Source organism: Prunus persica, chromosome G7, assembly GCF_000346465.2.
Source record: "Prunus persica cultivar Lovell chromosome G7, Prunus_persica_NCBIv2, whole genome shotgun sequence".
Taxonomy (NCBI): domain Eukaryota; kingdom Viridiplantae; phylum Streptophyta; class Magnoliopsida; order Rosales; family Rosaceae; genus Prunus; species Prunus persica.
In genome coordinates this window covers 17883060-17908710 of record NC_034015.1, presented here as the reverse complement: position 1 = coordinate 17908710, position 25651 = coordinate 17883060, and the positions used below count along the sequence as shown (strand labels likewise).

Sequence of the window (25651 nt, the reverse complement as noted above, 5' to 3'; positions counted from 1 at the left end):
TATGCTCGTATGCTTGATAATGGGAGCTTAAATGCCCCTTCCACAAAAGTACGATTCAGTTTCCCATCAAATTCAAATTTGCTAAACATGAGCTATTATTTTAAAAAAAATTCTATTTACACATTATAGCCGTTCGGCTGTACTTTTGAAAAATTCTATTCATAAATAGTATAGCCGGGCGGCTATACTCCCAATTATTTTATATATAAAAACAGTATAGCCGTTCGGCGTTACTGAGGTCTCTTTTTTAATTTTGTTTTATAATTGTTTTTCCTTGATTTTTGTTTATTGATAAGAGTAGTTTAGAGCATTATCCATTACTATTAGGCTATTACCCGTGTCTCTATTGTCCCCTTTCGAGTTTTTACTTTTCCAGAGTTATTACCAGAGTCACTAATTTAGTCGCTAGTTTACTGTCATGTTGATTAATGGCTATAAAGTTCCAGTATAGGGTAATAATACTACTTGTTTCCTATGAAATCTCCTTTGTAATGCTTGTCTACCACTATAAAGTTCCAGTATAGGGTAATAACACACCTAGTTCCCTATGAAATCATGTTTCTAACGCATATCTGCCACTGTAAAGTTCTAGTATAGGGTAATAACACTACTTGTTTCCTATTAAAACCCTTTGTAATGCTTGTCTACCACTGTCAAGTTCCAGTATAGGGTAATAACACTCCTAGTTCCCTATGAAATCATGTTTCTAACGCATATCTGCCACTGTAAAGTTCCAGTATAGGGTAATAACACTACTTGTTTCCTATTAAAACCCTTTGTAATGCTTGTCTACCACTGTCAAGTTCCAGTATAGGGTAATAACACTCCTAGTTCCCTATGAAATCCTATTTCTAGTGCATTTCTACCACTGTCAAGTTCCAATATAGGGTATTAACATTGATACTTTACTGTCATGTTCCTATTTCTAATGCAGGTATACTAATTAAAAGATGAAGAAAGAACAAACCAGAAGAACCTCCAAACCAAAAGGACAACAGTCATCATCCAAAACAAAAACAAACAAGAAGCCAAGCAGATGGGAGGACCCAAATTATGTGCAGATCAAGAGCAACATGCTCTCATTTGCAACAACAATTGACAATATCAGACAAAGACTTGAACGTTGGAACGATGTCTTAACACTGCTATCAAAGACACCTTTTTGGACATTGATAGATGCATATATGCAGAGATGGTTAACAAAGGTAGAGTGCATGAAGTCTAACTATGACATCGTGAGACTCATACAAGTTTATGACACAAAGACAAAGAAGTTCAGGTTTAATGATGGTGACAGTGAGATGAAAAGCCAAGATGTGGATGAAATTTTTGGCTTGCCAAACAGAGGCAAGAAGCTACCAAGCATAACAACCTCAACAAGGCCAGATTTGTAATTTGTAAAAAAATACTTCACGGGTTATAAGAAGATAACAAAGACTTCAATTGATAAGTGCTTGAACTTAGCACTTGAAGATGAAACAGAAGAGGGTGCTATGGATGTAACAAGATTGATAATCCTACAACTCTTCATGACCAATCTCTTATGCAACTCTGGTTGTACACTTGCTTGGACATATACAATCACAAGAGACATCTTAGAAGAGATGGGGAAATATAATTGGGCTCAAGGAGTTTTGGACTACATGTATTTTGGATTAGAACAAGCAAAGAAGAACAAGAAGGACAACAAAAAAAAAAACAGCCAAGCGTGAGTGGCTGCCTATCCTAATACCGGTAAGAACAAAAATCTCCAAACTGCAAATTCATAGCATTATTCTAATGATATGAATTGACACGTGATATTGCAAAAAAAATATTGTGCAGTATTGGCTGTGTCAAATATCTAACATGCTCACTCCAATTCCTGGAAGAGAAGAAATGACACCAGCGGCTGTCAAATGGAGTCTTCAAGAACTCAATGCGAAGCTTAATCATCTAAAGAACAACCAGATAAGGGTACTCTTTCCTTTTAAATAATCTGCAGCTGATATGACAACATTGTTAATATCATGTCATAGACATACATTCTTAATACCATGTCATAGAAGTAAACTATGAATACCATGTCACAGAGGTAAACTATGAGTACCATTTCATAGAAGAAGCACACTATTAAAACCATGTCATAGAATTACATTCTTAAAAACCATGTCATAGAAGTACACTCTTAATACTAACTCTACTCAACAAACATATAAAAAGCACTAAAGCTCAAGAGCCGGATGATGATTCTGAAGAAGAGAATGATGACGATTCTGAAGAAGAGAATGAAGAGGAGGATGATGCTGCTGAAGAAGTGAATGAAGAGCATGATGATGTTGCTGAAGAAGAAAATGAAGAGAATGATAATGCTGCTGAAGAGGTCAATGAGCATGGTGATGCTGCTGAAGAAGAAAATGAAGAGGAGGAAGATGCTGAAGTGAATGAAGAGCATGATGATGCTGCTGAACATCAAGTCCAGCAACACGACCAGCTACAAGAAGACCTCCAAACTGAAATTCCAGAATACCGGAATTCAACGTTGTTTGAGGAAATTGTTAGATCAATCCCAGAATACAAGGAGGATGAAATACAGCTTACAAAAGAGTATATGATGGCGATCAATAATGCTGCTGAATATTGGACAAAGAAAGGAAAACATCAAAAGATCCATGATGCAATAGCATCTTGCATAAAAAGAATAAATTGATTAAGATGTTGTACAATGAAAAAGAAGAATTAAGGAAGCAACAGCAGCAATTGCAGAAGATAGTTAAGGAAGCAGCATATCGCAAGAATGCCATACAACTTGATGTTTATGACGAAAAATCCTACGTAACAAAGCTGCAGCTAGAAAATGATCAACTTCTTGCAGAGAAGATTTCCTACTTGGAGATTATTAATGAAAAGGAAGCTGTTATTGCCTTGTTGAGAGATCAAAAATTTGGGCAAGAAATGCAGAGTGAAGACGATAAAGGAAGGCCTGGGTGCCACGTGTCGAATGAGTAAAGCCGAACAACTACACTATTTTTGAAAAAAAAGTGGGAAAATGAGTATAGCCGCGCGGCTATACTATTTCTTAAAAAATTCAAAAAAGAATCTAGTATAGCCGGGCGGCTATACTATATATGCATGTACACACAGACCCGCCCAGCGCTTATGCACCACGCGTCAAACCAGTAACACACGTTTTTTCAAAAAAAAGTATAGGCGCACGGCTATACTATTTTTAAAAGCAATTAAGGTGATTTTTTTTAGTATATATTATTTTTATTCAATAATATGTGAGAATTATGTGTTCAATGGTTAATATATATATTTTTAATTAATGAAAAGGTTAGCCTTGGGCTTTGGGGCTCTTGGGCTCTGTGATTCAAATTAAACCCTATTAGTTAATTAATTTAATTTGATTATTCAATTTGTTGTTTAAAATGTAATCACTAATTAAAGTAATTAAAAAAGGCTAACATATTACTTAATTACATATATTAAATTAAGGAAGTAGGCCAAAAAACAAAAGTTAAGAAACTAATTTTATATTTTCTAATATTTAAAAATACTAGCCCCTTGACACATGCTCACGCATGTGCCAATTGGTTTTATTTTTATTTTATTTTATTTTTAGAATTAAGAAAAAATAACAGGATAGTTATGTTCCATAAAAGTAGGACCTATTATCTTATTTTGTTTTTAATTTTAATTTTTTTAATATTAAAAAATATGAATTTACCATATTATCCTCATTTAATTAATAATTTCAATTCTTAATGTTTGAATTAACAAAGGGCATTTTCTGGTATTTTGAATGTTTCACCATTCTCTGCCTTTTGCTTTATATATATAGATATATATATATATATATATTTGTTTTATGTTAAGGTTTCATGCTTATAAAGCATTTACAACCTTTTGTTTCCTCCAATGTTGGGAGATTTGCTTTCAAACTTGCAACACTATTTTGTGCAATTTACTTACTGTTCCATTTGTTACTTTCCACGTACGTTTGAATTGTAGATGGCAAAACAAACAAACAACGGCCTTCTCTTTACAAGCACTTCGCTATCGTGTGGACCAAAAGTTGTATCATCTTCAGGTTGGTTCTGTTTTTATCTTCTTGTCTTTTAGTCTTATTTGTATATTTTGATTGTGAGCTACCTTCCTGCACTAACTCATACTTGTTTCCTTTTCATCATGGTTTTAATGCTTTTCTTACTCACACTAATTCATTATTAAATTGAAAACTGGGGCATTGCCAGACCCCTCAATCTCCCATTGTACACACAAGTGCATATAAGAAGTACTGCATCGATGAATATCCAACCGGCACAAATGCAATCATTGCTGTATTGTCATATACCGGGTGACAAACTTTGAGACGAAAAAAACTTCTATATATATATATATATATATAGTTGTTTCTTTTGATTTGTAGCATCATATGAAATCTAGGTATGATATGGAGGATGCCATGATTCTAAACTAGTCATCTGTGGAGCGTGGAATGTTTCATGGAGAAATATATCAGGTTTCTTCTTGCAATGTTGCACTTGCACTGCACTACTATAAATAGCTTTTTAAAAACATTTTTTATTCATCTTTTAGGTCTATTTTAGATGGCACTATGAACATTCATGTTCCCCAAAGTATCGTTCATTTGCTCTGCTTTTTATTAATTTTTCACTGGTGCTTCTTTAGCTCACCAAATGATGGGTTTTGCAGACAGAAACAGTTGACTTGTCTGATCAAATGAGCAGGTCAGATGGTTCTCGGAAATATTTCATGGAAAGTAACATTGAGAGGCATCGTTCAATTGATTCAGATGGGCTTCCTTGTGTTGGTCAGGTTAGCATTCATGTTCTGGAATTTTATTTTCTGGTCTATATTATCTTGTTCCGTATTGTGTTGAACCCATATAGTTGGGATCACGGTAACTGGAAATGATGGTCTGAGTAAATTCATAAAGAAATATATAAATGTACATGTACAGAGAGAAAATTTAATTGATGGAATCACGCAAATGTGGGATGTGAGAGGCTGGTTACACGGCCATGTTTTTCCGATCGCCTTGCCTCTCACATCCTGCACTGCTGGCCCTATGTATGCATGTACTGACTCTATTCTGTGCTAAATTTCAGACAATAAAACCAGATGAAGAATATTATAGCATCTATAATGAGGTAAATAATGAGCAACATGCCGTCAAACAAAAAGGTTCAGAGGATGTTATCGTTGACTATGTTACTATAGATGGGAAAAGGCATCTTCAGAATCATCTGCAGAAGGTAAGTGGACAACCCAATTGCAATATTAAGCTACTTGATGTGTCATTGTCGAGTGTTTACATCTATATTCAAGAATTCTTTATCCCATAATTCATATTTTACATAATAGCATATGTTTTTACTGTCTGGTTTTCCTTTGTTATGCCCTTTTTGTGTTGCAGGGTTTCATTTCCTATGTTAAATTCTTTTTCTTTTGAGCACATACGCTTTTGACACCCTAGAAACCCTGTCATTGGTGATAAGTTTAGCAGCCGACATGGACAAAAAGGTGTTTGCTCCCAGTTGTGGCCTGATATTGATATGCCATTTTCTGAGGTTACAGGAATGCGTCCGGATCTTAACATCAATCCACATGCATTTCCTTCAAGGATGGCAATAGGAATGCTCTTGGAATCGATTGCTGCAAAGGTACTAGCACCTAAAGAATTTTCCTTTTATGATTTGTTAACAGTCTATTGACAAAAAGAAATGCATTGCTGGTGCTCCCCCCGTAGACAAAGTACAGATGTTTATGTTCTGTAGTGGCCTGAACTGCTGTATTGCAGCAGTAATAAAGTGATGGAAGGCTAATTTGTGCAATGGTTAGGGAAAATGTGAGAGTTTATTAGGATTTGGAAATGTTCAAATAGGACTTTAGGCGAATAAATCTCGATTGCCATCGAGTTGCTGGAAAGGGAAATTCAAATAACAGGATTTTTGGGAAGTTTCTGGAAAATAAAAGTTAACTATTAGTTGCTGCTCTTGGGTTATAGAGTTAAGTTTTAATTACTGGATGAGCATAAATACTAGGACATAAATTTGCATTTTGATAAAGTATTGCACAGCAGAGTCCATTGAACTTCTTGAAATAATAGTTTGTGCATCATATTTAACAATGAAAAGAAAACAATCAAAGATGCTTCCTTATTTTTTGTCACAAGGAGGTAGCTTGCATGGAGAATATGTTGACCGTTTGCTAATTCAAAGAAGGCTAATGAAAACACTCAACCAAAATCCAAAACCCTTGTTGATGAACTTGGTGAAATGTTAAAGGGTACTACTATGGTTTAGAGGTGTTGTACAGTGGGGTTTATGGAACCGAACTGACATGTGAGATCTTTATTGGTCCTGTTTATTATCAACGACTACAACATATGGTTTCAGACAAGTTTAAGATTTTCTCAGTATAATTTTGCATGTATATTTCTCCAATTTCGTTTATCGGTTTCCTTACATGCCACTCCAAATTGGCGTGCAGGTTCATTCCACTGGAATGGTAGATCAGATCACCAGCCAGCCCATCAAGGGACGAAAGGGAGGTGGAGGTATATGTTTTGGTGAAATAGAACGAGACTCGTTGCTTGCGCATGGGGCAGCCTATCTATTGCATGATAGGCTTCATACATGTTCTGATTATCACATTGCTGCTGTATGTTCCACATGTGGAAGCATCCTAACACCCTCAGTCATCAAGCCAGAGAAACGGGTTGCACATGCAGTTAAGGGACTGCCCCCTGTAAGAGCTCCCAAGGTCTTCTGTCATGCTTCGGATACGAATAAAGGGATGGAGACAGTTGCAATACCCTATGTCTTCAAATACTTAGCTGCTGAGTTAGCAGCTATGAGCATAAAAATGACCCTCCAGCTAAGTATTTGAAGCTCGATCCTGTTCCTAGAGGGAGGATCAGTGTAAAAATTATACACTGAGATGAATAGATCTTAAAGTTTTTTTTTATTAGTTTTTTATTCTTTTCTTGGTTGGGTTTCATTTCATGCAGAATTACCCACCAAGCACACAAATAATTAGTGAATGTCATCATCTTTTTATTAAAAAATTGGTATACTTCACAAAGAGCTTTGTCAAAGTATTCCCATAAAAGAGTAATGCAGCGTGAAATTGAATATGTAATGACATGAGCTGTGTATGCATAAGCTTCTAACCTAATTCATATCAGAAGACGACCCATGAGTTATAATTGGTGTGGATGGCTCTGAATCAGAACTTCTGATCAGGCATTATTACCATTATCAAGACTCATTCTTGAAGATGATTGATCAATATGTCTTCTTTTGGAGTAGTACATTGATTCATCTTCACTTGCACTTCTATTTGACATCCTTTCCATTTGCCGTCTTTTGGATCGACTTTTTACTTCCTCTTCCTTCTCATCAACAAATGAAATAAAGGTTTGAAGACGTGCAGATGTCGAGCTGCCGGCAGAAATCACTTCCTCAGTGTAGTGCTTGCTGAACTGGCGCAGCATATTGATGAAATATATAATCAGAGCAAGAAAACAAGCTGAACCACAAAGAACAAAGAGGCCCCAGAAGCTTTTAAGTTGAAGCCTGTCAACTTGTAGCTTTGCGCCTTGTGAGGCACAACTACTGCTTATGAGCCATTTATCATGGATCCTTTGTAGATCCCCATTCTCTGACAGCTTCAAAATAGCAGTAGACATGTCCACTGATAAAGGTGAGTCCCTTGCAAAAGCCTGATTTGAAATGAACATGATAACTATGAGAATCCAGAACATAATATTTGGGCAACCAGTTCTGCTTATATAACACTTTAGCAATATTAAGGTTGTTTGATCAAAATGTCTTGAAGGGTCTGATTTGGTAATATAACATGTCAGGTTATCTGATAAAAGAGTATTACCATGGTCATAGATATAATAGATAAAAGAGAAACTTACAAATCCCCAACCGGTTTTGGTGAATTCTTGACCTACAATACTGAAATCACATCTGCTTGAGAGGAATAGCTCAATGTATGCACGCTCATCAATCACCGCAGCAACACCACCTCTTTGGGGACCGTCTTTCAAGGCTTTAGCATAATCGTCTGGCATGATAAGAGGAACGAGTCTGGACTCGTCAACGTTGAGTTCACCAGTTAGATAACCCCTGGCAAATGAACCTTGCTGGTAGCCAATGGGGTCATTGCTTGCAAGCAAAGTATCAAGGCCTTTGATGGAGGAAGAAAGCTGTTGCACTGTAAGGATTGAGGTCAAACTTGCAGTGTAGCTTGAATTGATTATAAGAATGACAAACAGCCATATAATTAGTACTAAGCGACCCAGAGTGCTGACTGTATTTTCTCCTGCATAAGATCCCAACAAAAAAAAAAGAAAAAAGAAAAAAAAGAGTAAATAAGAAGCAGCTATAACCCATGGTTGCTGGAAAAGCTACTAAATTAGTGCGAATTTACTTACTATGGGCAAAGAACCAAGTTGAAAAGCTAAACCTGCAGAAGGAAAGCACAAATTTTAAGTAATTGTGGGATTTATACCAAGAAGATGCCAATCCTAGTATGGTGAACTCCACAAATAGACATTATGAGAAAGTAACACCAATTCACAGACACTATCTCAATGTCTTGAACACAGTAGAGAATTATAAAGCTTCCAACATAGAATGAGATAACATGAGATACTTCTTATTACTCACCACAGAATAGTGACAATTTGTTTTTTAGGAGGCCCCCGAAAATCATCGTTCAACCTATGCTCTAAAATCCAAACAACTGTTCCAACAATGAGAAAGAAGGCAGCCGTGACGCCCCACATCATTGGATTGAATGGCCTCAGAAAAGCCCAAGGATTAGAATTCAACGTTGTCCTAACAGGTGCAACAACTACTAGCCCAGATTCAATAAATGGCTGTGTAAAATCTGCCATCCTTGTTCGGTTGGTGATGATTGCAATGTCACCTATTGCTCCATCAAATTCCTATAGGGAAGAAGCAAATGGAAAATCAGAAAAAATATTTACCTTCTTAAGTTTAAAGAAATGCTCTGTATATGATACTCACACCCGTTTGGATTTTGTGCACAAGTTCAGTGCTTGTTGGGTTCTTAACGCCATCACCAAAAGGAATCAACTTGTATGGAACAGCATAGGGCAACATGTTCAATGCAGCAGTAAAAACATCAATGCAGTACCCAGTGAACATGTCATTGCCTTCTGCGTATGAAACAAATTCACGAAAACTAACACGTTTTGGGACTCCAATCTTCAAGTGCCTTCCATTGTTTGGAAATACCCAACCACGAGGCTTCTGTGTTGTTTGTCCAGGCCAAATTACGCTGTACAGGCTTTCATTTGAACTAGAACGGTTTGGTGGCTTTGTGTATTCTGGAGGCACAACTGATAAACCCGAATAATTGGACCAGTAACCAATCTTCCTAATCCCTGTGCCAATCACATTTATGATTTCAAATGCAGGATGAATGAGGTTCCTATCTGGAGTGAACTTAACAGGGCCAGTTATGCCAGTCATATTAACCTGTAAAATGTTACGCAATAACAGATTCCCTCCATTAAAGATACTCATGGCATCAAGATTCAGATCCCCTCTGCGCAGCTGAGTCAACCTTGAATCATTTGAAAATGAAATGTTTCCTCCTTGATCAAAAAAGGCATTAATTGCATGAGCAAGCAACCACACAGTGTCGTAGGCATAAAGACCATAAGCATTCAACCCAAGTTTGCCTTTAGATGTCTGCCCACTAGTCAAGTTGCTCCACCTAGAAACAAATTTTCTTTTCAGTTCTGTCTCTGGTGTGTACATGCGCAATGTTAGAACTCCTTGCATATCATCCATCATACTTGATGGGAGAGGAGAGTTGGTATCTATTTGAGTAGTTAGCCAGTGAGTGGCTATCCAGACATAGCCAGTTCCCATCATGCCAAGATACTTGGCCACAGTTAACACCTGAGGACCCCAACCAGCATAAGCGTGAAGAACAATAATCCGAGACTCTGTCAAAGCCACTTTAACCAGTAAATCAGTGATGTTACTCTGGTTAGGATCAAGGACCAAAGGTGCTTTGTATGAGATCTTACAACGTCTCTCAGCAAGCATATCCCCTAATGCAGCAATCCCATTTCTCCCATAGTCATCATCAACATAGAGTGCAATTACCTCTTTCCATCCGTAGTGGTCAATCATTGCGGCTACTGCAGCCATTTGATGCAGATCATTCTGGGTGGTTCTAACAAAGAATGGGAACTGAAGTGAAGACAGGGTGGGGTCCGTTACTGAAAATGATAATAGAGGAACTTGGAGCTCATTTGCAATATGAGATATTATATGAGCTGTGACAGCATTCTGAGGTCCAATTATGGCCACTGTGTCTTTCTCCATGAACCGTAAGGCTGCAGCAAGAACAGCTGGATCAGAATTCAGTGTTCCTATATAATGCATTTAAGAGAGATCTTACGAACTGTGAACAAAGTCTCAAGACGTACCTTCAACGATGCCCAGAAATCCACTGTAATTTGAGTCTTGCATTTGAACTATCATCTTAGTTCCACCAAGAACAGCTGGATCAGAATTCACATCTTCAATGGCAGCTTCTATTGCCACTTTAGCAACTTTGCCAACAATGGAATTGAAAGAGAAAACAGCCCCAACATTTACAAATTCTGGTCTTGTAGAGACATTCGTGCTACCCCCATTTGAGGCAACCCCATTATAGAAAACCATCAACACCGAGAGCCAAACTATATTCATAGTAAACCCCCAATTTTCAACTTGCTTTGCAAAGGAAGCAAACCAGCCACCCAGAAAGCGGTAGAATCAACTGGACTTCAAACTCATACACTGGCATAGTTAAGAAACACCGAAAAATAAGCAAGCAACTAAGAATTTCATCCAGTAACATGAAGAGAACAACTAGGTGCTGAAAGAGTATGTACACGTAAGCTCAACGTCATAAACTCCACAAGAAGTAGATAAATAATTAGAAACTCCCACTAATAACTAGATCTAATCATGAAACATAAACAGACAAATGATAAGTTGAGCTCACAAACTAGAGTTTTCTGCTAAATTACCAACTAATCAGACCCATGAAGAGACAACAGACACAAAATGAAAGTAAAAAGCAGCTTGTGAGGAAAGATTTTTACTTTGAGGAAAAAGGAAGAGCGTTTAATACGGACCCAATTGTGGGCTCACACCAATATGCATATTCTAGCAACACTTAACAGTAAAAGAGAATTCCACCAACTTCATCAAAAAAGAGAATTCGACCAAGGGGAAAAAAACAGTGAAAAAAGGAAAAGAAACCTTTAGAAGTTTGATTCCAGATGAAAAGACAACTAACAGTGCAGCCATTGCCTTAATCCAAAGAACTGAACTAGAAGTTAGACCCAGAAATTTCTACTCTCTCTTACTAGATTAAAACAGTAACACAGCATTTGTGACTTAAACCCAAAGAACCCTTTTGGGAAAAAACTCATTCCCCCCCCCCACAAGGACAAGTATAATCAGGAAATTGGCCAACTGGGTTTTCTAGCAAAGAAGATGAAAGGAATTTAAAAAGCAAAAAGTTATAAACTTTAGAGCTTTATGCATCAAAAAGGTCAGGTTTATACGCTAAGCAGTATTGGTCAAGCATGTACACCTGAGAAAGTTTCTGAAATTGCTCATGTATAATGATGATAATAGTATTATTGTCAATGCAGAAAATGTGGGTTGGAAATTAATACCAGGTAGAAAGAAAGAGACACTGTTGGTTGTGACGAGAGTGTGTTCCATGACATGGAGATGACGACCTCGGAATTTTCAGTGTCAAAATAGTTTTTGTGGTGGACCCAATAAGCCAAAAATGCCCATATGCCTTGTGTAGAATTTTCAGATTCGCTTATGGATGGACCAGGACCAGTGAGTGCACCACCAATAATGGTCCATGGCTCAGTTGGGTTTCAATCAATCATAATTCAGAATGGTGTTTGCTTGTTTAATTCATTGGCTTTCCTGGAATGGAAGCCACAGGTAGGGTAGCATGTGGTACCATAGGATCATGTGGTCCATATATTAAGCATTAAGAATTGGCTGTTTTCACAGAAGGATTTTGAGCAATAAATCTAGTATCGAATATTCTTTTCTAAAACGTTCCCAACTTTATTGTTGACAAATTGAAAAGAAAGTAATCGAAATATAAAAAGTTATGAAGAAGGTTGTGTATGAAAAGATGTAAGAAAAAAAAAAGTGTAAAGTAAAATGTCTGGTCTAGTGTACAGATATTTTATTGGGCTACAAGCCAGGCTCAAACCTTATTTTAGCCCATATTTAGAGTACGGGCCAAGTTGTTGGGCTTTTTTGGCAGGCTTCGAACTTAATTCACGAAGATCAACTGTCCTTAATTTTTTATTTTTATACAAGTAATATTAGAGAATGAAAAATCGAATCTAAAGACCTATTATGCATGGATATAATCATTTGAGCTACAAATCAATCACTTATTTTTCACTTTTTTTCATTATCTCATAGTTTAGACGCTTTCATCCAAACCATTGATGCTACTATCTTCATGCACTATTTTACTTGAGGCCTTCTCAGTCCTCATTCTCTTGGGTCTGCTTTTCACTTCTTGCTCCCTTTTATTTACAAACGAAACGAAAGATTGAAGCCGTCTAGATTGTGAGCTCTCACAGTCAGAATCAGGCCGCTTGTAGTATTTGTGCATCATGCGAATAACATGAAGAACAAGAGCAAGAAAGCAAGCTATGCCACTCAGCAGAAAAAGGCCCCAAAAGCTCTTTATCTGAAGGCGATCTACAGCTTGCTTTGCTCCTTCTGCACTGCAAGCACTTTTCATCAGCCACTTGTCATGAATCTTCTGAAGATCACCCTTCTCTGATAGTTTAAGTACTGCAGTTGACATGTCAATTGCTAGTGGAGAGTCCCTTGGAAAGGCCTAAAATGAAAAACCAACTATGATTATAAGCATACGATCGAGCACTAGACAGTTTATCATGTTATGTTGTCAAGGCTCATATTGACAGTATGACAACATAAGATATCAAAGTTATATGCCGAAAAAAAAAAATGCAAAAACCAAATGTCACGAACTTTTGTACAATGAGATTGAAGGATATGATACTTACAAAACCCCATCCCATTTTGGTGAATTCTTGACCTACAATGCTATATCCGCATCGAGAAGAGAGGAAGAGTTCCATGTATGCACGCTCATCGATCACTGCAGCAACACCGCCTGCGCTGGGGCCATCTTGCAAGGCTTTCTCATATTCTTCTGGTGAGTTGAGAGGTACAAGTCTGGACCTGTGTATGTTTAGCTCATCGGTCAAGTAGTTTTCGGCAAATGAACCCTTCAGGAAACCAATGGGATCACCGCCTGTTGCTAGACTTTCAATCCCTTTAACAGGTGAAGAAAGCTGCTCCACTGTGAGGATTGACGTCAGGCTTGCAATGTAGCTTGAGTTGAGTATTAGAACTACAAATAGCCATATGATTAGCACGAAGCGACCGAGCGTGCTGCCTGTTTTTTCTTCTGCATATGTTACCAATAAGGAATACGATCAAACAGTTATATAAAGTATCATTTAACATAATATAAGCTTCTTGGTTCATTTCACTTACTCTGGGAAAAGAACAGAGTTGAAAAGCTAAACCTGCGAGAAGAAAGCAATAATTATATACCAACTAGAGAGTTTAGATCAAGAGATGATTAAAAACAAACCAAGAAAATCTTGTTGGAATGTATTGAAATTTTGCATTTGAAGATGTGGATTGAAGCACTTACCAAATAATTGTGACAAATTGCTTTCTTGGAGGGCCCCGAAAATCCTCGTTTGTCCTACGCTCCAAAATCCAAACTACTGTTCCCACAACTAGGAAGAAAATGCCTGTGACACCCCACATCATTGGTGTGAAAGGTCTCAGAAAAGCCCAGGCACTAGAGTTCAACTTCCTTATTGGTGCAACCACAACTAAACCAGACTCAATATATGGCTGTGTGAAATCCACCATCTTTGTTCTGCTAGTGGTGATGGTAATATCTCCAACCACACCATCAAACTCCTGTATAAAGATGGTAATCCAAAGAATTAATAATTATAGTAATGTTAAGAAAAATCTAAATACTCTCTGTTTTGTAGTTTATACTTACACCAATTTGGATCATGTGCAGAAGTTCATGGTTTTCTGGGTTCTTTTTACCATCCCCAAAAGGGACAAATTTATATGGGACACCATATGGTAACTCATTCAATGCAGCTTGAAAGACCTCAATGCAATAGCCAGTGAATTCTGTGCCTTTTATGCCCACAAACTCACGATAGCTAACTCGATTTGGGACACCAATCCTGAGCTTTCTTCCGTTGTCAGGGAAAACCCACCCACGAGGCTTCTGAGTTGTTTGTCCAGGCCAGATGACGCTGTATAGTCGTTCAGTACCGGTGCTGGAGCCATTAGACTGCAGCTTCCTTTGAGGCTTTTCTGGTGGATCAAGTAAGAAACCAGAAGAGTTGGACCAATAACCAATTGTCCTAGTCCCTGTGCCAATCACATTGATGACTTCAAATGCAGGTTTAATCAAGTTCCCATCTGGATTAAACTTAACTGGCCCAGTTAAACCAGTTGTGTTAACCTCTAAAATGCTTTGGAGTAGCTGGCTGCCACCATTGAACATGTTCAAAGCATCAAGATTCAACTTCCCTCCGCCTAACTCGTTTAAGTTCGAGTCATTTGAAAATGAAATATTTTCCCCACGAGCAAAAAATGAATCAAGGGCAACAGCAAGATGCCTTACAGAATCATAGGCATATAGACCATACGTATTTAGCCCAAAAGAAGAGCCATTCACTCTTCTTGAACTAGTTAAGTTGCTCCACCGCGATTTAAATTTTTTTTTGAGCTCCGATTCTGGTGTGTACATTTTTAATGTAAGAACCCCTTGAATGTCATCTGTTGATATAAAAGGCAGGGAAGGATCTGTATCTATTATTGTAGAGAACCAATCAGTAGCAATCCAGACATATCCACTAGCCATCATCATGAGGTTTCGTGCTTCAGTAAGCACTTGTAGACCCCAACTGGTATAAATGTGCAGGATCAGAATCCTGGACTCCATTGAAGAAACACTAATGAGTGCGTTGGTGATTTCATCTTTTGTTGCTTTGGGGTTCAGGGGCACTTTGTATGAAATTTTACACCGTTTTTCGGCTAGCTTGTCCCCTAAGGCAGCAATGGCATTTCTGCCGAAATCATCATTCACATATATTGCTATGACATCTCTCCACTCATAGTAGAAAACAAGGTCTGCTACTGCAGTCATCTGAAAGAGGTCACTTCTTGTTGTCCTAACCAAGAATGGGAACTGAGTTGGAGACAGAGTAGGGTCTGTTGCTGCAAATGATAATAGTGGGACTTTTAGTTCATCTGCAATATGTGAGATTACATGAGCAGTAGCTGAGAATTGGGGGCCAATTATGGCCACTGTGTCATTCTCCAAGAACTGCAAAGCTGTCAAGCAACAAGAAATATCCATCATTCTTACTAAGACTTGTGTAAAGGAACTGATAAAACTTTTGAGTGAAAACATGGGAAATTTAATTAGTGTGTACCCTCAATGATGCCCAGAAAGTCACTAGATTTGGTATTCTGCATTTTAAGTGTCAGCTTTGTTCCATTGAGAATTTCTGGATCAGAATTGACATCTTCGACTGCAAGGGCTATTGCAAGTTTTGCAATTTTGCCAATGACAGAATCGAAAGTGAAAATCGCGCCTATGTTGACAACTTCAGGTCTTGCAGTAGTAACATTAGCACCAAGTCCATTTGAAGAAGCACCATTATAGAAAACCATAAATAGCATAACCAACAAGGCTTTGTTCATGATGGTGGTCTGCACACTGCAAAAGGACCCAAATATCTGAAGGGAAACAAAAGTTGGTAATTAAGAACAAAAATAAAAGAACATGCTCCAAAAACACATGCATGAAGTTGACCAAATATCCAACAAAGCAATATGAATAAGATGAATTTGAAGGACATAAAGAAAAAGGAACCAAGCTTACATTATTTGCTCTCAACTCAAGACAAATATGTATGCAAAAGCAAGAACAAGCAAACGGATTATATAAGCACCGAAGCTACACTGGCAAATAAGAGCTACCCCATCAGTCTGCCGCGTCTAGGTGTGAATTGGACCGCACGCTGTTTGGAAATTGCTCAGTGAAAGACAAAAGTTGTAACAAAAGGTCAGAAACCAAATAAACGACATCATTATGGGATCACAAATGTGGCTGATATTTGACTTTTTTATTTGCATTTTAATGGACTTTTTTTTTTAACGTTTTTTAACCCTTCAAATGAAGTAATTGCGTTTTGAAATTTTTTGTTCAATGACAATGATTTTGGGTTATTTGAAAATTTATCCATAAATACCTTGTAATTGACTAGCTCCTCCTAGTATCATACCTAAAATTCACATAAAATCAATGGGGGATCAAAATTATCAAGTTTTTGGAGAAGAATATGCCATTTTTGTCAACATATCGCGTAGTGGATTAAGGGTCGCTCTCCACTAGATGGGGAATATTTTGTGTGCTTGACTACATTTTAAGCACAAAAGTTGCTTTGTGAATTTTTTGAAGGAAGAACTTTGTAAACAATACAAGATTAGGGGAATATTTTATTCAAAAGGAAAAAAAAAAAAAGAGGATAGAATAATAACTCTGAATTAAAATATACAGAGAGACATAACGCAATCCATGAGAAATTTTCTCTTTTTAATCACTATCGATAGTATACAACTATGTGTCTATCTTGTCAAATGGTGTAAATGAGACAAAATATAGAATTGTATATAAATATACAACCGTTAATAGGGAAGAATTACTCGATATAGGAAGAGAGGAAGGATATGCTAAAGTGAACTAACCACGAAACTAATTGGAGGACAGTAGGTGACTTTGGAAGGCACATTGCTAAATGATCATGGATGCAGAAAAATATCAAGCGACAACAACCAAGCTCCATTGGGTGAGCGAGAGGGGTTTCTGTCATTTCAAGAAACCCACATATTTCCGCAGACTTCAAATCAATCCTCCTTATCTCACAAATTATAACCCGTGCCCGTGCACGTGTTATAATTTGTATGAACTCGTAACACTATGTCATATGCATTATTATATTAACATTCCACAACGCAATTATAAGGGCATGGCATGTTAATAACGTGGGCTAACAAGTCCACTGTCCACGCAAGCAGCCCACCACAGGTCAACACAGTGATCCAACACCGTGATCTGCACCTGTTGCGTAAATCTCAATTATGCTAGTGCTTGTAGACCGTTTTCTCTATGTGCGTGTATATATCATATATATATATATATATATGTTGAACAAGTATTAAAACACATGGTTGTGTAAAAGTAAAATCCATCATTTTTGTTCGGCTTGTGCTGATTCTTGATGTCACCGACCACAGCATTGAAGCCTTATTATATGGAAGATAAGTACTAATTTGATTTATTAATTCAATTATGCTCTAATTTGCAGTCATCAAAGATGTTCAAAGCATGCAGAGATGCATATAGAAGAGCTATTTGATATTATACACATACATGAGCTTGATACAAGTCCCATTCCTAATTAAATACACTGATTAAACACTTTGGTCCTCCAAACCACTGATGGAGCTATCTTCATGCAATAATTTATTTGATGATTTCTCTGTCCTCCTCCTCTTAGCTCGGCTTTTCACTTCTTGTTCCCTTTTGTTTACAAATGAAACAAAGGATTGAAGACGTCTAGACTGTGAGGTCTCACAGTCGGAATCTGAATACTTGTAGTATTGATGCACGATTCGAATAACATGAAGAATGAGAGCAAGAGAGCAAGCTATGCCGCTTAGCAGAAAGAGGCCCCAAAAGCTTTTCAATGGTAGGCGGTCTACTGCTTGCTTTGTTCCTTCTGCGCTGCAAGCACTTCTTTTCAGCCACATGTCATGAATCTTTCCCCCCTCTCTGATAGTTTCAATATCGCGGTTGACATTTCAGTTGCTAGTGGAGAATCCTTTGGAAAGGCCTAATGAAAAACCAGCAACATGCTATTAATCACAGCAGAAAAAGGCCATGAAGGGCCTAATCAGTCAGTTCAAAAATTAACAGTTTGGCAAATAGCATGTCAGATTGTGAATCTCTACAGTCGTCTAACATGTATTTTCGAGAATCAATTATACAAAAGGCCATGAAAGAATGTGATACTTACAAAACCCCACCCCATTTTGGTGAATTCTTTACCTACAATACCGTATCCACATCTGTTGGAGAGGAAGAGCTCCATGTATCCACGCTCATCAATCACAGCTGCAACACCACCTGCATTGGGACCATCTTGCAAGGCTTTCTCAAATTCTTCTGGTGAGTTAAGGGGCACAAGTCTGGAACTGTGTATGTTTAGCTCATCGGTTAAGTACTTTTGAGCAAAGGAACCATTTGAGAAACCAATGGGATCATTGCCTGTTACTAGTCTTTCAATCCCTTTAATAGGGGAAGAAAGCTGCTCCACTGTGAGGATTGATGTCAGGCTTGCAATGTAGCTTGAGTTGATTATTAGAACTACAAATAACCATATGATGAGCACAAAGCGACCAAGAGAGCTGCCAGTTTCTTCTCCTGTATATGTTACAAAAGACTAAGAACCAGTTATATTTGTAAGATTGATGCATAACACAAGTTTCCCTATAGATGTATAAGTCAAGTAGCACGGATACAGAACTAAAGCGCTATGTAGTAAACTTACCCTGCAAAGCCCCCCAGAGAACAGAGTTAATATATGACATACCAGTTGGGGAGTTCGTCCCAATTAAAGAGATGAAGATCAACCACCCAAGGAAATACTTGTATATAATTTGCTACATTTGCATTTTGATATATGGATTGAAACACTAACCATAGAATTGTGACACATTGTTTTCTTGGAGGGCCCCGGAAATCCTCGTTTGTTCTACGCTCCAAAATCCAAACAACTGCTCCCACAGCTAGGAAGAAAAGACCTGTGACGGTCCACATCATTGGGGTAAAAGGTCTCAGAAAAGCCCAAGCACTAGAGTTCAATTTCCTTATTGGAGCAACTACAACAAGTCCAGACTCAAAATATGGCTGTGTAAAATCCACCATCTTTGTTCTGCTAGTGGTAATGGTAATGTCTCCTACCACACCGTCAAGCTCCTGCATGAATATGGAAAACCAAAAAACTATATTAAGATGAGAAACATGCATACAATATATGTTAAGCAAGTCTAAATAATTTTATTTTGTAATTTATACTTACACCATTTTGCATACGGCGCAGAAGTTCACTGGGTTCTTGGTTTTTTTTCCCATCTCCAAAAGGGACAAACTTATATGCCACTCCATATTGCAACTCGTTAAAGGCAGCTTGGAAGACCTCAATGCAATAACCAGTGATATCAGTGCCTTTCACATTCAGAAACTCGCAGTAGCTAACTCGACGTGGAACTCCAATTCTGAGCTTTTTTCCATTGTCAGGGAAAACCCACCCACGAGGCTTCTGAGTTGTCTGTCCAGGCCAGATAACGCTGTATAGTCGCTGAATACTGGTACTGGAACCATTATACTGCAACTTATTTTGGGGCTTTTCTGGAGGGTCAATTGATAGGCCAGAAGAATTGGACCAATAACCAATATTCCTAGTCCCTGTGCCAATCACATTGATGACTTCAAATGCAGGATTAATCAAGTCCCGATCTGCGTTGAACTTAATTGGCCCAGTTACACCAGTTGTATCAACCTCTACAATGCTTCGGAGCAACTGGCTTCCACAATTAAAAAATTTCAAAGCATCAAGATTCAACCTTCCTCCTTGTAAATTGCTTAAGTTTGAGTCATTGGAGAATGAGACATTTCCCCCACGAGCAAAAAATGAATCAATGGCATTAGCAAGAAGCCATACAGAATCATAGGCAAATAGACCATACGTATTTAGCCCGAAAGAAGAGCCATTAACTCTTCTCGCTCTTGTCAAATTGCTCCACCGCGATTTAAATTTTGTTTTGAGTTCCGATTCTGGTGTGTACATGCGCAATGTAAGAACCCCTTGAATGTCCTTTGTTGGTAGGGAAGGATCTGTGTCTAATATGGTAGGCAACCAATCTGTAGCAATCCATACATATCCACTCCCCATCATCATGAGGTTTTGTGCTTCACTAAACACTTGAAGACCCCAATTGGTATAAATATGTACGATGAGAATCCTAGACTCCATCGAAGATGTGCGAATCAGTGCTTTGGTAATATCATCTTTTGTTGCTTTGGGGTTCAGAGGCACTTTGTATGAAACTTTGCATCGTTTCTCAGCTAGCTTATCCCCTAAAGCAGCAATGGCATTTCTCCCAAAATCATCATCTATGTAAATTGCTATGACCTCTCTCCACTCATAGAAAGCAACAAGGTCTGCTACTGCAGTCATCTGAAAGAGATCACTTTGTGCTGTCCGAACCAAGAAAGGGAACTGAACTGGAGACAGTGTGGGGTCTGTTGCTGCAAATGATAACAAAGGGACGTGTAGCTCATTTGCAATATGTGAGACCACACGAACGGTAGCTGAGAATTGGGGGCCAAGTATGGCTACTATGTCATTCTCCATGAACTGCAAAGCTGTGAAGGAACAACAAAAATATCAACTTAATTCTTAGATTCTATGACTTATGTAAGGGAACTTCTAGGAGACATAGGAAAGTCAACAATTTTGTACCCTGCTCAACGATTCCCAGAAAGTCACTAGATTTGATGTTCTGAATCTTGAGTATCAGTTTTGTTCCATTGAGGAGTTTTGGATCGGAATTAACATCTTCAACTGCAATGGATATTGCAAGTTTTGCAATTTCGCCAATGACAGAATCGAAAGGGAAAATAGCACCAATGTTCACGGTGTCAGGTCTTGCAGTAACATTAGTACCAAGTCCACTAGAAGAAGATCCATTATAGAAAACCATCAACACCAAGAGCAAAACTATATTCATCATAAACCCCAATTTTCACCTTGCTTTGCAAAGGAAGCACACCAGCCACCCAGAAACTGGTAGAATCAACTGGACTTCAAACTCATACACTGGCATAGTTAAGAAACACCAAAAAATAAGCAAGCAACTAAGAATTTCATCCAGTAACATGAAGAGAACAACTAGGTGCTGAAAGAGTATGTACACGTAAGCTCAACATCATAAACTCCACAAGAAGTAAATAAATGAATAGAAATTCCCACTAATAACTAGATCTAATCATGAAACATAAACAGACAAATGATAAATTGAGCCCATAACGTAGAGTTTTCTGCCAAATTACCAACTAATCAGACCCATGAAGAGACAACAGACATAAAATGAAAGTAAAAAGCAGCTTGTGAGGAAAGATTTTTACTTTGAGGAAAAAGGAAGAAAGTTTAATACGGACACAATTCTGGGCTCACACCTATATGCATATTCTAGCAACATTTAACGGTAAAAGAGAATTAGAGCAAGGGAAAAAAAACAGTGAAAAAGGGACCTTTAGAAGTTTGATCCAGATGAAAAGACAACTAACAATGCAGCCACTGCCTTAATCCAAAGACTGAACCAGAACTAGTCCCAGAAATTTCTACTTTCTCTTACTAGATTAAAACAGTTACACAGCATTTGTGACTTGAACCCAAAGAACCCTTTTGGGAATAAAAACTTATTTCAAGTATAATCAGGAAATTGGCCAACTGGATTTTCTAGTAAAGAAGATGAAAGGAATTTATAAAGCAAAATGTCATAAACTTCAGAGCTTTATGCATCAAAGAGGTAACGCTATACGCTAAGCAATAATGGTCAAGCATTTACATCTGAAACTATAATAAGTAGAAAGTTCTGAAATTGCTGGTGTATAATGAAGATAATAGTATTGTCATGCAGATGATGTGGGTTGGAAATTTATACCAGGTAGAAAGAAGAGACACTATTGGTTGTGATGAGAGTGTGTCCCATGACATGTAGATGACGACCTCTGAATTTTCAGTGGCAAAATGGTTTTGTGGCTGTCCTGTTTTCTTCACCGATAAAAGTTGAGAGGTGCAAAATTCTCATAAAAATTGACACACACACACACACAGAAACAAGAAGAAGAAGAAGAAGTAAATAGGCTCCAAAAGACAGATACTGGCTCATACTAAAAAAACATGCCTTGAAGTTGTCCAAATATCTCATTAACCACTATGAATAACGTAAACTTGAAGGAGGACATAAGTAAAAATGAATGAAGCTTACATTATTTGCTGTCTTAAGCCAAATATATATAAGATCTCCAACAAGCAGGGCCAGTAACTGTAAGTATGTTTACTTTACACTAGGAGGAGGATTTAGTGTGATGTCTCAATCTCAATCCAGAAAGATGGTTGAAAGCTATAACCTTTGTTTAGTAGTGTGGAAGCAAAATATCTAAGGATCCTAGGTCAAATAATTAAGCCAGTCAATTTTGAAATTATTTGATTCTTACCCTAATTGGGGATTTTAATCAAATCCCTAATTAAATCAAGTTCTCCAAATTGGGAAAGAATAATTCATTTCCATCTGTGGAATTATTCTTCCGAAACCGTAGTCTCCGAGGCTCCTATAAATACATGGCTACACCAAGGGTTGAGGGAATTCTAAACTTTTGTCTGAAACTTTGCAGAAATCCTCTCTCATAAACCCTAGCCGTCATACTCCTTCTCTCTCACACACACGGCTTCGGCCACCCGGTTCTCACTCTAGAGAAATCTCCGTACCTTTTGTTAGCTATTGTTTTCCTACAAACACTACACCTAACTTAGGCATTGGAGCAAAATCTTCAGACGATTTTCGTCCCCAAAGAATATTTGTCTGAAGATTCCATCTTCCTCTTCGCTTCTCTTTGTCCTCACAAAAATGGAGTAAAAAACCACACCCGGGGGTGTTGGCCGAAGGCGCTCCAATGCCTAAGTTAGGTCGAGTGTTTGTAGGAAAACAATAGCTAACAAAAGATACGGAGATTTCTCTAGAGTGAGAACCGGGTGGCCGAAGCCGTGTGTGGTGGCCGGAGCCTTGTGTGAGAGAGAGAAAGAGTAGGGCGGCTAGGGTTTATGAAAGAGGATTTCTGCAGAGTTTCAGACAAAAGTTTAGAATTACCTCAACACTTGGTGTAGCCATATATTTATAGGAGTCTCAATGGCTAGGGTTTCAAAAGAATAATTCCACAGATGGAAAGGAATTATTCTATTGATTTAATTAGGGATTTGATTCAAATCAAATCCCCAATTAGAGTAAGAATCAAATAATTCTCAAATTGATTGGCTTAATTATTTTGCTTCCGCATAGACTAAGGGGGGTTGTATTCAATTAAGATTTTAAAAGAGTTTAAAAGTTTGGGTGTATTCAATTCAGATTTTAAAAGAGTTTGTAAAAGTTTGGGTGTATTCAATTCAGATTTCAATTGATATTAAAAAAATACATCGAAATCTAGGTGTATTCAATTATGACTTTTTAAAAGTCAGACAAAATTTAGGTGTATTCAAAAAGTAATTTATTTGAAGGAATTAATAAGTTGCCCGATTTCGTTAGAAAATAAAGTGGTAAGTATAAATACAAAAGAGTTTGACAAATCTTATGTGAACCCTAGAAACTTTGAACGTGCTCTACGCTTTCTAGTCCTTGAACGTTTATGCTTGTCAAGTGGAGGTAAAAAATCTCTTCTCTTCTTCTACGCTTTCTACACTTTCCAGTGCTTGAATAATTGTTGTTGCTATACATCATCATATATCCAAGCAATTGTTGTTGCTTGTATTCGATGCACATCATATATGAATAATTGACGCAGAGATTAAGTCCATTTTCAGGCGTGGAACCATCGATCTCTTGAGTGCTCTTTCCTCTTTGGTGGGAGGGTGAAAGGTTTTTTTACACAGGAAGGTTAAAGGTTGAATATTGGAATTTACCAGGAGCTTTTGGAAATTAATAATTAATTAAAATGCCTTTTTGGACCACCATTGCAAGTTGCAACAAAGAAAGCAAAACACTCGCATGCACGTTATTAACACAAAGCCACCTGTATATCTATCAGTCTTCCACAGAGAGAGTTTGATACAAGTTACTTCATTTAACTTGTCATCAGTTCATAATTAAATAGACTGAATTAAGTTTCTTCAAGACATACTGATGTAAAAGAGAACTCTGTCATCTGATTAAACCGTTTCATGCACTATTTTGTTTGAGGCTTTCTCAGTCCTCCTTCTCTTGGGTCGGCTTTTCACTTCTTGTTCCCTTTTATTTGCAAATGAAACAAATGATCGAAGACGTCTAGACTGTGGGCTCTCACAGCATGAATCTGAATACCTGTAGAATTGCACAAGGCGAATACACTACTACAAAAAGTGAAAAAGACGACCAGAAAACAACGACGGTCTAAGTGAAAACCGTCGTGGTTTATAAAAAGACGACGGTTCTAAAAACACCGTCGTGTAATACAACCTTAGACAACTAAAAAATGGAGTTTCAAATGGCTGTTCAAAAACAACGACGTACATAATTAAACAACCGACGTCTATTTGAAACAGATTTCCGCAGTGTAAAATCAATGCCAACAAAGAACGGCAGAAGTTATGAATCGACCGACGTAGAAAGTAAAGACGACGATTTCAATAAAAACTGCCGTTTTTACTCATAAAATAACACGACGAGGTTTTCGTATAAGACGCCGTATAATTACAAACAAATCCACGGCTTTAAAATACAAAATATCGCCGTATTAAATTAATTTACAACGACGGAAAATATAAATATAACGACGTCATTCTCGTATAGTTCTACGACGTTATCTTTAAATCGTACAATAAAATTTATCGTCGTATTTATTCATTTTATACGTCGTACCTTTAATTTTAACGGTCGTCTTAATAAGAATTTTTGTTAACAATTTTTTTCTTTGATTTTCTTATCCTACGTCGGTAGATCTACTTAATGACAAGAATTGAAATAACCACGACAGTTTATATAGAACACCGCCGACATAATCAGATTTGTCTGAGATCCCAAGGGTTACGAAATCTTACCAGATGGAACTCTGTTCCACATCATAATCTTAACAGATGACACAGATTTGCAAATATTGCGTCGTGTTAGTTTACAAATTCTAGAACATTAATTTCCCTCATTTTAAATTTCCTCGGGAAAGAAAAATCTATTTATCACGCTTTGGAATTGAAAACTAAAACTGAAAGAATACGGGAAAAAAAACTCTATTTATAATTTAAAATTAAAATCCACGTCGGTTGTAGTACACTTAACGACGTTTAACAAAATAATCTACGTCGGTAATTATAAATCTACCGCCATCTTAACTTAATATAGACGACGAGAAAAGACGACGGTAGAACAGAAAACCGCCGTTGTTTCAGTTTCTTTAACATATCTTTCTGCAGGACTTGTGTAGTTCAAAGCATTGACAATGTCTTCATCATATCTCCCAGAAACTACTGATTCAATTGCTCATGCTTTAGAGGCCATCTGAAGCCATTTCTATTCTTTATCGCATTCTTGAAACCCATCTTCTTCTTCTGAAGCTCTACGGATAAAGGAAGAGGCTATCACAAATCCGA

At 37.5% G+C, this 25651-nt stretch overlaps 3 protein-coding genes and 3 pseudogenes across 7 annotated transcripts; 1 reads left to right on the top strand and 5 right to left on the bottom strand.

The window, feature by feature from the left end:
• On the top strand, positions 2695–6962 carry LOC18771023 (annotated as a pseudogene).
• LOC18770477 (glutamate receptor 3.6) lies at positions 7044–11830 on the bottom strand. 4 transcript variants are annotated; one of them, XM_007203934.2, is made up of 7 exons: positions 11653–11735; positions 10493–10847; positions 9054–10399; positions 8691–8971; positions 8456–8487; positions 7937–8343; positions 7044–7732 (listed from the first exon to the last, which is right to left on the bottom strand). In XM_007203934.2, the coding sequence occupies exons 2-7, from the start codon at positions 10755–10757 to the stop codon at positions 7250–7252; spliced, it is 2814 nt and encodes a 937-aa protein (XP_007203996.1). In that variant the 5' UTR covers positions 10758–10847; positions 11653–11735; the 3' UTR covers positions 7044–7249. The 4 variants fall into 4 exon arrangements, with proteins under 4 accessions (XP_007203996.1, XP_020424200.1, XP_020424201.1 ...); XM_020568611.1 differs by lacking the exon at positions 11653–11735 and adding an exon at positions 11738–11830 and having other exon boundaries at positions 7250–7732; XM_020568612.1 differs by lacking the exon at positions 11653–11735 and adding an exon at positions 11624–11641 and having other exon boundaries at positions 7250–7732.
• LOC109950150 (glutamate receptor 3.6-like) lies at positions 12402–12924 on the bottom strand. The gene has a single exon (XM_020567867.1). It carries the CDS (start codon positions 12913–12915, stop codon positions 12523–12525), a length of 393 nt encoding a protein of 130 aa, XP_020423456.1. The 5' UTR covers positions 12916–12924; the 3' UTR covers positions 12402–12522.
• On the bottom strand, positions 13006–16089 carry LOC18771059 (glutamate receptor 3.6). Its single transcript, XM_020567866.1, has 6 exons — positions 16072–16089; positions 15620–15926; positions 14164–15518; positions 13798–14075; positions 13635–13666; positions 13006–13545 (listed from the first exon to the last, which is right to left on the bottom strand). Exons 2-6 carry the CDS (start codon positions 15888–15890, stop codon positions 13025–13027), a joined length of 2457 nt encoding a protein of 818 aa, XP_020423455.1. The 5' UTR covers positions 15891–15926; positions 16072–16089; the 3' UTR covers positions 13006–13024.
• LOC18771183 lies at positions 17505–21830 on the bottom strand (annotated as a pseudogene). Its single transcript, XR_002272421.1, has 5 exons — positions 20777–21830; positions 19334–20679; positions 18949–19230; positions 18269–18694; positions 17505–18085 (listed from the first exon to the last, which is right to left on the bottom strand). The product of XR_002272421.1 is annotated as a glutamate receptor 3.6 (transcript).
• Positions 24239–25651, bottom strand: part of LOC18770720 — an 18187-nt pseudogene continuing 16774 nt past the window's right edge.

Excerpts from the sequence above, each read along its gene's own strand:
- LOC18770477 (XM_020568611.1), bottom strand. The coding sequence starts at position 10,757 with ATGAATATAGTTTGGCTCTCGGTGTTGATGGTTTTCTATAATGGGGTT. Across the intron at positions 10,400-10,492 it reads ATTTCTGGGCATCGTTGAAG|CCTTACGGTTCATGGAGAAA; the intron begins GTACGTCTTGAG and ends TTCTTGCTGCAG. Across the intron at positions 8,488-8,690 it reads CAAATTGTCACTATTCTGTG|GTTTAGCTTTTCAACTTGGT; the intron begins GTGAGTAATAAG and ends TTCCTTCTGCAG.
- LOC109950150 (XM_020567867.1), bottom strand. The coding sequence starts at position 12,915 with ATGTCAACTGCAGTACTTAAACTATCAGAGAAGGGTGATCTTCAGAAG.
- LOC18771059 (XM_020567866.1), bottom strand. The coding sequence starts at position 15,890 with ATGAACAAAGCCTTGTTGGTTATGCTATTTATGGTTTTCTATAATGGT. Across the intron at positions 14,076-14,163 it reads TGCACATGATCCAAATTGGT|GAGTTTGATGGTGTGGTTGG; the intron begins GTAAGTATAAAC and ends ATCTTTATACAG. Across the intron at positions 13,667-13,797 it reads CAATTTGTCACAATTATTTG|GTTTAGCTTTTCAACTCTGT; the intron begins GTAAGTGCTTCA and ends TTCTTCTCGCAG.